The sequence below is a fragment of the Talpa europaea genome (assembly GCF_964194135.1).
Source record: "Talpa europaea genome assembly, chromosome: 6".
In the NCBI taxonomy this organism is placed as follows: Eukaryota; Metazoa; Chordata; class Mammalia; order Eulipotyphla; family Talpidae; genus Talpa; species Talpa europaea.
Window position 1 is genome coordinate 71,820,783 of NC_140072.1, and position 13,265 is coordinate 71,834,047.

Genomic DNA, 13,265 nt, shown 5'->3' on the forward strand with positions numbered 1-13,265 from the left:
ATTTCTCATGAATATAGATACAAAACTTTTGAATATGAGTAAGTCAAATCTAGCCGTATTTTAAAAGGATAATACAAATTTAGTGGATTTAGTCAAAAAGTACAATGGTGGTTTAACACATTTGAGAAAAGGAGAAAAATCATATCTATTCAGTATACAAAGATCAAGTCTATTTCTACATGTTAACAATCAAATGGAAATGTAATTTATTGAAAGATATGATAGTATCATCAAATAATATTAGCTGTTCTGGAATAAATCTAAAGAAAAGACGTCTGTGTGTGTGTGTGTGTGTGTGTGTGTGTGTATACTGAAAAGCTCAATGAAGTTGCCCTTAAAATGTATACTTTTGAGGGCCTCCCCAGTGGTGCACCGGTTGAGTGCTGGGCTGCGGAGCTGCCCGCAGCCTCTGCAGCGCCGGTTGGATCCCTGGCCACCAGCGAGGGTCCCATGTGGCGCGCAGACTTCTCCTGCCACACCCGCTGCTCTACCCTCAGCAGTGTGCTAGTCTGCCTGTTCTGCTCCCTGCTCTGGCTCTGGTGAATTCTCTCACCCTCCTGCACTTCTGACTGTACCCAGTGCTTGTATAAATAAATAAATAAATCTTTAAAAAAAAAAGGTATACTTTTGAATTGTCAGGAGACTTGCAAATTTTTTATAGGATGAAGTAAACTGTTATAAATACTGTTAATTTATTTTTTTAGATTTATTTTTATTTATGCATACAAGAACTGGGGCATAGGCCAGAGGTACAGGGTGTGAGAGGATTCGCCAGAGACAGAGTGGGGAGCAGGACAGGTGGATCTTCTGAGATACACTGCTGAGGAGAGCAGCTGGCAAGACAGGAGAGGTCTGCTGTGTCATGTGGGTTAGCTCCCTGGCTGGTGATTGAACTCATGCCACAGTGGCTGGTAATAATTTTACAGAGCTGAGACTTTAGCTTTAGTGCCACTGGGAGGCCCAGTACCATTAATGTTTTAAAGATAAATGTGATTTTAACTATGATTGTGATTTGAATCTTTAATCGTGAATGCTCTCTATTTCATTACATGATTGGCATGCAGACTGGGTAAGGTAGTAGGTTATTTGAGAAATCTTTAGTGTGAAATCGGGTTAAGGTTTATATTGAAATATCTAACTTTTTTCTACTTTAGTTAAATGAAGTAAGTGAAGAAAACAGGAAGATGGAGATTCAGGCAAAAAGAGTCCAAGCTCGTTTAGATAATTTACAGGTAAGTTGCCTGATGTTCTCTTGCAGCACAACTGAATTTGAAAATGATTGCCTTTGGATTTTCTCATTTTCGATATAATTGTCTTTTATTTGATGTATATGTACTATTGCAGAGGAAGTATGAGTTCATGACAATACAGAGATTGAAAGGAAATTCTCATGCTGCTCATGAAATAAAAAATTTAAAGCAAGAAAAAGTACCGGTTTCAAAAACTTACAAGGTATGATATGATTAAAAATTTTCTAGTGGGAAGTTAGGAAAATTTGTTCTTTAATTTTTTCTTTCTCATAGCAAACATTCTTTTTGATATTGAGGGATTCACCATAATTCCTTTTCAGAGAAATAGCTCTAGAATATTTCATTTTGTTTTTTGTTTTGTGTAGAAGAAATGGGGTATAGGCAAGAGGTGTAGGGGCTGGGTGAGAGGATTCACCAGAAAGAGAGTGGGGAGCAGAACAGGCAGATTTACTGAAATATACTCCTAAGGGTAGCAGTGTGTGAGACTGGAGAGGTCTACTGTGCCATAAGTGGGTTAGCTTCTTGGCTGGGGATTGAGCTCCAGCTGTAGCAGTAATAGTGCTGAGACTTAATCCCTAGGTCACCAGGAAGGCCCTCTAGAATATTTCAAACATGCTTTTGTATGCTAGAACAAAATAAAATGTTGCAGCAGTATTTCAGGTACAGTAATTGAAAAATCACAAGACCTTACTTAAGGTTAATATCAGGGTTATTTTTTAGTGTATTTTGAGATTTTATAAGCATTTGATTTAATTTTTTTTAATCAAGACTATGGTCCATCATTGAATGCTCTCTGCTTACTTTTTTTAACCTAAGAACTTTCTTCACTCTGAAGAATAAATTATATAAATAAGTTACTTAAAATAACACAGTGCATAGATCCTTAAGTGTACATTTTAATCCATTTTCACAAATGCCTACACTCATCTAATTTACAACTGCATAAAGAATATTTTCATAACCCTTGAAAGTTCCCTCATGCCCCTTCTCAGTTCTTTCCTGCAAGAAGTAGTTGTTGGGCCTCCCTAGTGGCGTAGCGGTTGAGCGCTGGGCTGCGAAGCTGCCCGTGGCCTCTGCAGTACCGGTTCGATCCCCTGCTGCTGGGCGAGGGTCCCACATGGCGTGCGGACCTCTCCTGCCACCCGCTCCTCCCCTCAGCAGTGTACTTTGTCAGTCTGCCTGCTCTGCTCCCTGCTCTGGCTCTGGTGAATTCTCTCACCCTCCCGTGCTTCTGACTGTACCCAGTGCTTGTATGAATAAATAAATAAATCTTTAAAAAAAAAAAAAGAAGTAGTTGTTGATCTGATTTTTATCACCACAGATTAATTTTGCCTAGTCTAGAGCGTCTGTCAATGGAATGATATAATTTGTACTCATTTGTGTATTTTTCTCATCATAACATTTGGTATATCAGTCCTTTGTTTTCTTGTATTGCTCAGTAGTATTCCGTTGTATGAAAATATGACTGTTTATCCATTCTTTGGTAGACACCTAGGCTATTTCAGGTTTTATTTATTATAAATAAAACTGGTAAGGGGACCTTCCTGGTGGCGCAGGCAGTTGAATGCAGTGCTATGAAGCTGTCTGTAGCCACTGCAGCGCGGGTTCAATCCCAGCCGGACAGGGAGACCTCTTGCGCGGCAGACCTCTCCTGTCTCGCCCGCTGTTCCCCTCAGCAGTGTATTTCAGTCAGTCTGCCTGTTCTGCTCCCTGCTCTGTCTCTGGTGAATCCTCTCACACCCGCACCTCTGGCCTGTACCCCAGTTCTTGTATGCATAAATAAATCTTTAAAAAAAAATGAATAAAACTGCTAGGAACATTTGTGTACAAGAGTTTTTGTTGACATGTATTTTTATTCCTCTTGGAAATATATATAAGACTGCAACTTCTGAGCCTTAAGGTAATGTATATGTAGCTTTTTACAAAACTGCCAGTTTTCAAAAGTGGTTGTACAATTTTGTATACCTATTAGCAATTTATGAATGCTCTGGTTGCTCCATAGCCTTGCCAATATTTGCTGGTTTTGGTCTTTTTAATTTTGACCTTTCCAGTAGGTAGGTAGTGAGAACTCATTGTGGGCCTCCTTGGTGGCGCAGGGGTTAAAGACAGCACCATCAAGCTATCGCCAGCCATTGTGGCATGAATTCAATACCCCGGCTGGCCAGGGAGGTGACCCACATGGTGCAGCAGACTTCTTCTGCCTTGCTCACTACTCTCCTCAGTAGTGTATTTCAGTACATCTGCCTGTTCTGCTCCCCATTCTGTCTCTGGTGAGATACCCTTTCACCCCGCCCCCCACCTCTGGCCTATACCCCAGCTCTTATATGCATAAATAAATGTCTTTAAAAAAAGAACTCATTGTGAGGTTTAATAATTTGATAAATTCTATAGTTCTTTACATAAAATAAATTGAAAGCAATATTTAAAGATGGTGATAGAGGAGCCCCAGCTGCATAAACAGGAGCCACTGCTGGGCTGGTGTTTTGAACCATTAACTGTCTGGCTTATGATGTAGCCTTCATGGCTCAGTATGATTACTGTGCAGAACCCTCTGGTCCTGAAGCTGCTGGTTCCTTTGGTTCTGGGGATGTAGTAAGCTGGGGGTGACATTTATCAACAGGAGGTCAAGGACCTCCACTTGTACATGTGCATGACCAAGCCTAGTGGAAACAGCTTCTGTTGAACTTTTGGATTTTCCCACTTGGAGGTACTGTTGGGTATCAGTGAGGAATTATAGTACTTAAATTTATTGTCTGCCAAGAGCAAAGAAAATGTAATGTTCCAGGACTTCATTGGGTTCACAATTGAGTATTTCTACACCTCATTTGTGGATCTCATCAAGCAGGTGGAAAAGCAGAACCCAGTAGCCAAACTGCTTCAGTGACTAGAGTACCTCACAGCCTGCAATTGTACAAGTGTGCCTGCAATTGCTCCTCTACTGCTACCTGCAGTGAGAGTGCAGGTTCTCTGAGTGTTTTACCAAGGTGGGCAGGCTGTCAAGGAGTTCTGCCAGAGGAGGTAGAAACCATGTATAATGAGAGTGACCACCACAGCCACACCATCATGCTTGTCCAAACCCTCTGCATCTATATCCAGGTAGCACAGAGGGACCATAGTAAGAGTGGAAATTCCAACTCATACAACTTTCTTGAGGGCTCCATGCCAAAGGTCTGCCTTCCTATTAACCTGGACATTGTGATTTCCTTTGCAAATAGAACTGACCTAGATCTGCCACTGCCCTGCTTGCCCTCCTCTCTGCCAGGCTTTATATATGTCCAGGGGTTTATTTCTTATGGTTGTAAATAGTAACATTGCACATGTATACATATCTCTTTCATATAGCCTTCCATGTTTTACAAAAGGGGGTGCTAGGGTAAAAAATGTTTTAAAATTTAAATAACTTGGATTTATACTCAGATACTCAAGATGATTGAAGTTTTCACCTGAAGTTTCTCTTTGAAGAAAATTGAAAATCTTATATGAAAATTACTTGTTTAGAATAATGTGGTAACTTCATTTTCAGTAATCTGATTCTGTTTTTATGGATTGCTATCTGCTTAACATTGCTTTTTAATTAATTGCCTTTATAGTTCTCTTTTCAGATTTTCCAAAAACTAATTAAATCTAACATAGTTCCCTGCTTAAGGAATATGTGTGATAAATGTTGAATCAAACCTACTATAAAAGTGATTTGAAGCAATATTAAAATGAATTTTGTTGAATTTATAATTTTTGAGGCATTTTGCTTATATCCAGAAAAAAAAATCATTACATCTTATATATAGAATGTTAAGAAGACAAAAAAAGAATTTTTTTCAGGAAGAAGAAAATTCCATGGTGGAATTTCACTTTTGAAATCTTTACTTATGTTGAAATTTGGTAAATATGGTGGTTAATGCTCTCAAGCTAAAGACAGTTTTACTTTTCTGTGTTAGCAAACTTGGATAAACAATTTTTGTGAAAAATCCCTATTTTGGTAATAAGTTTCAGTTCTTTCAATTTACTTATTCCTTTTTCTCACCTAACATTTGTGTGTTTTTTTTTTTAAAGATTTATTTATTTATGCATACAGGAACTGGGGTACAGGCCAGAGACGTGGAAGGGGGAGGTGAGAGGATTCACCAGAGACAGAGCAGGGAACAGAACAGGCAGACTGACTGAAATACACTGCTGAGGGGAGTAGCAGGGAGACAGGCGAGGTCTGCCGTGCCATGTGGGTTGCTTCCTGGCTGGCCCAGAATCAAACTCATGCTGCAGAGCCTACGGATTGCTTCATAGTGTGGTACTTAACCCCTTGTGCCACCAGAGAGGCCCCGATATTTGTGTTTTAAATATTAATTGAAAGTATTTGATTTGGGATTTTACTTGGAAAAAGCTTTGCCATTCAATATATTAATTAGATATGTTAGATAAATTATAACAAATTTAAGGCTTGCCTTTGCTGTTTTGTGAGGGTAGGAAATGATACATGTTTGACTTTACTTCTTCCATGTAGGTACCACTCAATGCACAAGCTTATGAACTTTTAACTGTCTTCATGGACTGGATTTCAGATCATCACCTGAGCAAACTGAAAAATGAAGAATGTGGAATAGATGGCGAAAAGCCACTACACAAATTTCCTTCTCAGAGAAATGATATTCAGGAAAAGTGTGTAAAGGTTTGTTTTTTTAATTTTAAATATATAACTCATTAGCCATGAGGAATATAAATAAAAAAAGATACATTTTATAAGAGAAAAATACTGAGAGTAGTTTTGATAGAAAATTGACTATAACCAATGGTTCTAGAAGGATTTATTTAATAATTAAAATTAATTCATATTTGTCTTTTCTTAACATAATGGGAATTTCTTCTATAATAATAGAATAATTTCTTCTATAATAATAATTTCTTCTATAATAGTAGAAATTAAAAACCCATTCCAAAGAAGGCAAAATATTTGTGTATTATAATTAAACAAGTAATTGGTGATATGAACAAGACTTGATTCACATAATTTTAGAATTCTAACCCCACTAATGTCATTTCAACCTTACTTCTGTCATGAAGAGATAAAAAGTGTATTTTCAAAGGACTTTTCATTAACAAAGATTTATTAAACTGCAGTCATTAATCTGGATATTGGTACTCATGACTTGTTGTTAGTATAAATGATCACAATGATACAGGGTAGGGAGGGGGCACCCCAGAACCCCAAACCTGCCCACTCTAAGTGGGTTCTGCCACCTGCCATATCAAGACAAAGCATATAAGACCTTTAATGGAAAGGAACTTCAATATAATTAGTGAACAATACAGAAAAGACAAAGAATATAGTTTCCAATTCAAGCACCCAAAGTTACTCATCCTCTTGTGGATAAAAGTCCACCCTAATGGGATTGGCCCAGAGTAAGGCCTGAAAGCCTGCCACAGGTCTAAAGCACCTTTGGGCGGAGGCTCATATAAAGGGGTCAGAAACAGCCAGACAAGTCTGAGAGGAAAAGAGCAAAATCAAAATCAAGATAAAAGCTGCCATTGTTAACCTCCCCAAAGGGTCTCTCACCCACATCTGATTCAAACAGTCCAGGACCAAGAAGCAAGTATAGCTTCTTCACATGTCTCTCTGCTCCATGTGCTCCTTAGGTCTCCTCATTGCTCTTCATCCTTCTTCCTTTCTTCTCAGTCTCCTCTCAAGCTGCTTCTCCTCCCTGCTTAGCTCCACCCTCCTTTGGGAACCTGGAACCTCCTGTTTTCCCGGGGACTACCCTGTTACTAATCCAATTTTATTTCTTGCATAGAATTTAAAATAACTAAATCTGTGGTAGAGGTTATATATAAAGGTGTGATTTGTGACATTAATAATATAAATAGCTGTCAAGGAATAGAGTTTTGGTATATGAATGAAGTTTAGTTAATCACTTTAAAAGAGATTCCTTTGACTTTAAGGTACGTAATTGCAGTGGTAACCACAAAGTATACATGAAAAAAAAGTAGAAGTAAATCAAAGCATGTCACTGCAAAAATAAATCAATGAAATATAAAGGAATGTAGTAAGGAAGGAAGTAGGGACAGAAAAGCTACAGTACGTAGAGAACACAACAAAATGACAGTCGCAACTCTTTCCCTGTTAGTAATTATTTTAAATGTAATAAATAAGTTAAATTCTAATCAAAAAGTCTAAGATGTGCTAAGTAGGTTTTTAAATATCAAGTATTTGCTATCTACAGTGACTTATAGATCTAAGAACATAAGTTGTCTAAAAGTACAGAGGATGGAAAAAGATAGTCCATGCAAATATCAACAGTAATACCAGACAACTTTAAACCAAAAGCTGTTAGAATTCTGAGACAAAAGAGGACATGATTAAAGGATCAATTCATCAGTGATGAATATTAAATATACATAAAACATCAGAATTCCTCAATTATAAAACAAACTGCGTTATATGTAGATATATACAATTCATGAGAAAGATAAATAGAAAAACATGGGGTTGCTGTTAGGTCATTTTAGTATCCCATATTCCACAATGGATATAACATCAAGACAGAAGATCATGAATGAGTAAAGCACTTGAGCAATGATATAGATCAATTTGAATACAGAATACTGCATTGAATAACAGGAGAATGTATGTTAATCTCAAAGGCACAAGGAATATCATTTAGGACAGAGACCATAGCTCAACATCTTAGCATAATTTAAAAGGTGAATATTATATGGTATAAATTTTCTGATCCCAGGGGAATGAAAATAGAAATCAGTAACAGAAGGAAAACTGTATAATCTACAAATACATGAAAAATAAACACTCTTGAAGAATCAGTGAGTCAAAGACTAAATCAAAAAGGGAATTAGAAAATAGCTCAGACAAGTGAAAATAAAAGCAAATCTTATGTGTTGGAGCCAAAGCAATGATGAGGAAAGCTTATCTGTTAATGCTTTCATTATAAAAGAAAAAAGATTTCAACCAGCAACCTAACTTCACACTTCAAAGATCTAGCAAGAGAAGAAAAAACACTCAGTAAGCAGAAGGAAGGAAATAATAAAGGTTACAGATACACATAACAGAAAATAGAAAAACAGCATAGCATATATCTGAAGAGGTGTGAACCTGTGCCTCTGAATCATACACAGTATTGTAAACCAAAGTTAGTTTAATAAACACACAAAATAAATAAAAATAAAGTGGCTGTAAGGTAAAAAAGAAGAAAAGCAATTGAAAATGATTAATGTCTCTAAGAGTTGAATCTTTGAAAAGATTTTTAAAATTGACAAGTCACTAGATAAGAGAAAACGTAACTAAAATCAGAAATGAAAGAGGCATAAAAATTCAAGAACACTTTGAAAAGCTGTGTGCCAACAAATTGGATAACCTACAAAGAAAAGGATAAATTCCTAGAAACACAGTTTACCAAGAGTGAAGAAGCAGAAATTCTATTACCAATAACTAGTAAAGAGATTGAATCAGTAATCAAAAAGTCAAGCACCAAAAGGCTTCCCTGAAAGACACTCCCAAACATTTAAAGAACTCACCCCAGGTCTTCCTCAGACACCTTCAAAAAGTGAAACTCATTCTCTGAGGCCTGCATTACCCTGATGCCAGAAATAGGAGAAAAAAAAAAACTATAGACCATTATGCAAAAAAAAAAATCCTCACCAGAGACCTAGCAAACCAAATTCATCAGCACATTAAAAAGCTTACACATCATGGTAAAAGAAGATTTCTTTTCTTGTCTGTATTTTTGGTATCATAGCAAAGAAATTATTGCCAAATTAAATTTCCTGAAACTTTTCCTCGTTTTTTCCAAGAGTTTTTACTTACTTATTTAGTTTTAGCTATTGAATTTAGTTCTTTGATTCATTTCAAGTTAATTTTTGTATCTAGTATAAGAAAAGGATCTAACTTCATTTTTTGCTTGTGGATATCCAATTTTTCTAGTACCATTTGGTGAAGAGACTTTTCCTCACTGAGTGGTTTTGGCACCCTTGACAAAAGTCATTTTTGCTTGTGGATATCCAATTTTTCTAGTACCATTTGGTGAAGAGACTTTTCCCCACTGAGTGGTTTTGGCACCCATGACAAAAATCATTTGACCTTATATGGAAGGGATTGTTTCTATATGTGTTTAATATCCCTTTGAATCAGGAAGTGTGATATCTCCAGCTTTATTCTTTTCCAAGATTGTTTCTGATTATTTTTTGTACTTTGAGATTCCACATGAATTTTAGGATGATTTTTACAATTTTATGTAGCTAAATATATATCCCTTTATTATTTCCATCATTTATGGCAACCTTAAAATTGACCTTTGTCAATGGACTATGGTGGTAGACTATATGGGTGCTTTGGTGGATGTGCTATGGCAACAGCACCTGAAGGGGAGGATCCTACACTAATAAAATATAGTGATGTGAACTGGTGTTACCTCAATAAAAAATATTAATTAAAAAAATTAACCTTTTCTGCTCCACCACATGATATTTAACTTTATTTTCTTTTTTTTTAGGCTTTCCATGTTTTCATGATTAACTTTAAAATATTTTGCTCATCTACAATATATTTTGATTAAAAAAGTGCAGTAGAGATCCATTTTCTTTTTTTTTAAGATTTATTTATTTATTTATTTATTTATTTATTTATTTATTTATTTATTTATACAAGCACTGGGTACAGTCAGAAGCGCTAGAGGGTGAGAGAAGCACCAGAGCCAGAACGGGGAACAGAACAGGCAGACAGACTGAAGTACACCGCTGAGGGGAGCAGCGGGCGGCAGGAGAGGTCTGCGCGCCATGTGGGACCCTCCTCTGGTGGCTGGGGAGCAGCTGGGGATCAAACCGGTGCTGCAGAGGCTGTGGGCAGCTTCGCAGCCCAGCGCTCAACCGCTGTCCCATCAGGGGAGGCCCACATTTTCTTTGTTTTTAATAGTAAACTAGTTATCCTTAAATATTTGTGAAATAACTCCTATTTTCCCCATTGATTTGAAGTGATACCTTTATCATATGGTATCATATCATACGTGATAGGGCTGTATTTCGCTCCTGCTCTGTTCCATTGACCTGTTTGTTACTGTATTACTCCCAGTGTTCTGATTCTTAGAGGTTTTTTGTGTGGGCAAGGAAAGTCTCTGATTATTAAAAAAATTTTTTTAATTATCAAAAATGTTTCTTTTAATATACATTTCAAAGGCTTTTTAAAATTGTTACTGCATTTAATTTTTGGATTGACTAGTAAGAATTGATATTTTATAGTAAAAGTTATCCCATATAGGTTATACTGAATCCCTCCTGTTACACATTGGTTTATTATAAATCAAGAAGTTTATGGTTTTTCTACATGGGCATTTCACATTTTTCTTTTTTTATATCACTGGATTTGGGATTTTTTTTTTTGGTATCTTGAATGGGATTTTTTTCCTTTAAAGTTGGGTGGTATTTGGAAGATAGGTTTGCTTTTTATATTTCTAGCAACTGTACACTTTACTGGTCATTAGTTCTGATCTTTTTTTGATTGGTTTGTGTTATCTTGTTAAGCATTTTTTTTAAATATATTTTTAAAATATTGTCTGCTTTTCAATGCATCTTCCATTTCCTTTTTTAAATTTTCTTTATTAATTTTTTTTTTAATTTTCTAGAGGCATGTCTTATTTATTTATCTATTTGTTTGTTTGTTTGTTTGTTTTTTGGTTTATACATGCACTGGGTACAGTCAGAAGCCGGGAGGGTGAGAGAATTCACCAGAGCCAGAGCAGGGAGCAGAGCAGGCAGAAGGACCGAAGTACACTGCTGAGGGGAGCAGCGGGCGGCAGGAGAGGTCTGCGCGCCATGTGGGACCCTCCTCCGGTGGCCGGGGAGCAGCCGGGGATCGAACCGGCGCCGCAGAGGCTGCGGGCAGCTTCGCAACCCAGCGCTCAACCACTGCGCCACCTGGGAGGCCCTTTCTTTATTAATTTTTCATGAAAGAACTGGTATGTAGGCCAGAGGTGTGAAGGGTGAGAACATTTACCAGAGACACAGTGGGGAGCAGAACAGGCAGATTTACTGAAATACACTGATAAGGGGAGCATCGGGTGAGACTGGAGGGTTAGCTCCCTGCCTGAGACTGGAACTCAGTGCTGGAGACCAGCTCCAGCTAGAAGTTGTGTCAGGGGTCTCAGAGAGGAGAAGACGGCGTCGGCCAAGTTTTCTCTCAGAGGACTGAGGGGAAGTGGAGCGAGGTAGAAGTGAGGTAGACACAGACACCCTCTCTGGTGCAAGTATCTCCTACTGAGGGTCTCAGCGGGTCTTTATACCTTAAGGCGAGCGGTGAGATTACATCAGCATAAGCATCAAAGCAGAACAGAGACAATCATTACATATTTTCTCATGAATGTACAAAGACCCTCTTGATCTCATACTACAAAAGGACACTTCTTTAATCTGATTAAGAAAATCAACAGGGACAATTACTCTCCTAGGTACAACTCATTTTCTAACATAATCAATTGTCTAAGACAGTACAATGTTCAGTAACAATCAATCATCCTGTCAGGCCTTCCTAATTTTGGGGTGGACATGAAAGCCCATTGTTATGCTTTATTACTAAAATCAATGCATTCCCTAGTACACAATTAACTTGGTTAATATATTAATTACTTAAAGGTGGTTTAAAACAGTTCATCAAATCTACGTAAGTTCTACTGAAGTCTAACTCAACTAGAAATTCCTAACCTCAACACGGCCTGCAAACTATTAACCTCTTGCATACACCAGGAAATGTATTGTTGCTGCAAACAGGTACCCCCCAGGTTAGGTTATGGTTTCCAAGCACAGCTGGTTCAGGGCAGCTTGTTCTCTATAGTTCTCAGGGCCGAAACATTTCTTTCCTAACTATACCTTTAACAATTTTTACTTCTTTTGTAATAGTTCATGCGTAAGAATAATAAGCCAATTATTACCTGGGTCCGAATTAGGTTTACACAGGCCAATTAATAACTAACTTACTTCAGCATTAACCAAGAACAAAGAGGAGAGCATTAGCAGACATTGCCATGGAGACTCCCTAGTTCAGATCTTCTTTGGGAAGTGCAAGAACTCCCCTCTTCTGGGAAGTACAATTTCCCTCTTCAGGGGAGCACAGGGACTCCCTGCTTCTCGGGAGTCTCCTCCAATGCCCGGACCTTGTCAAGAGACAGCATGGGAGGCACAGCCTGCTGCAACTCAGGTCTTAGCAGTAATAATGGTGTGACTTAACCCCTAAGCTACCACAGAGGCTGAGTTTGTTCCATTTTCTAGTCATTTCCTTTACCTAGTCCTCCCAGAATAAAGTAAATAATAGAGGTGAAAGTACATGGTGTTCCTATCTTGGCCTACCTATCGTGATTCTACTTCTTAGTGCTACATGGTAAAATATATCTTCATTGTTGTTTGTAATCAGATTTTTTTCTTTTCTAGAATTATCTCCTATAATGGTCCTTCTTACTCCTTTTTTGTCTTCATCCCTTTTGTTAAACTGGATGATTGGTAGAGGCAGAGATATTATCCCCTTCCTCATGGCCTTAGAATTCCACAGTATTAGGAATTCAAATACATTTTTTTCTTTTTTGTGCACTGATCTTTTATAGGAGGTATTTGGAAATTCTTTTATTGTGTATAATTTTATAAACAAGATTAGATTATGTAGTTCATAGTTTAAAAAATGCTTTCATATACATATTTTCATGTAAATCTTAACAATTTCTGAGATAATCAGAGCGACTGGTATACCAGTTTTATAAACAGTATTAAGAGAATGTTGGAAAAAAAAAAAGAATATTGAGACTGGGGTTTTGTACACATAAAGAAGGAAATGGCAGCTCTTGAACCAAGTCCAGACTTTCTAATGTCTCATCTATAATAATCCACATTGCAAACACAAAATTGAATAAATTTCTGTATAAAAGGTTTAAGCTTCAGTACAGTTTTCATGTATAGCTAACTATTCCTTGTCAATCAAAAAATTTCTGTGGGGCCTCCCCTGGTGGCACAGCGGTTGAGTGCTGGGTTGCAAAGCTG

General features: G+C 37.4%; 1 protein-coding gene across 7 annotated transcripts in view; it reads left to right on the forward strand.

Annotated features, from left to right (window-relative positions):
• Positions 1-13,265, forward strand: part of CCDC138 (coiled-coil domain containing 138) — a gene marked incomplete at both ends in the record, with an annotated part of 133,592 nt that overhangs the window by 43,855 nt on the left and 76,472 nt on the right. For all 7 annotated transcript variants that reach the window (XM_084236033.1, XM_084236034.1, XM_084236035.1 and 4 more), the window contains 3 exons: positions 1,155-1,232; positions 1,345-1,452; positions 5,746-5,910. In XM_084236033.1, coding sequence (XP_084092159.1) covers positions 1,155-1,232; positions 1,345-1,452; positions 5,746-5,910 — 351 coding nt within the window. The remainder of the gene's footprint in view (positions 1-1,154; positions 1,233-1,344; positions 1,453-5,745; positions 5,911-13,265) is intronic.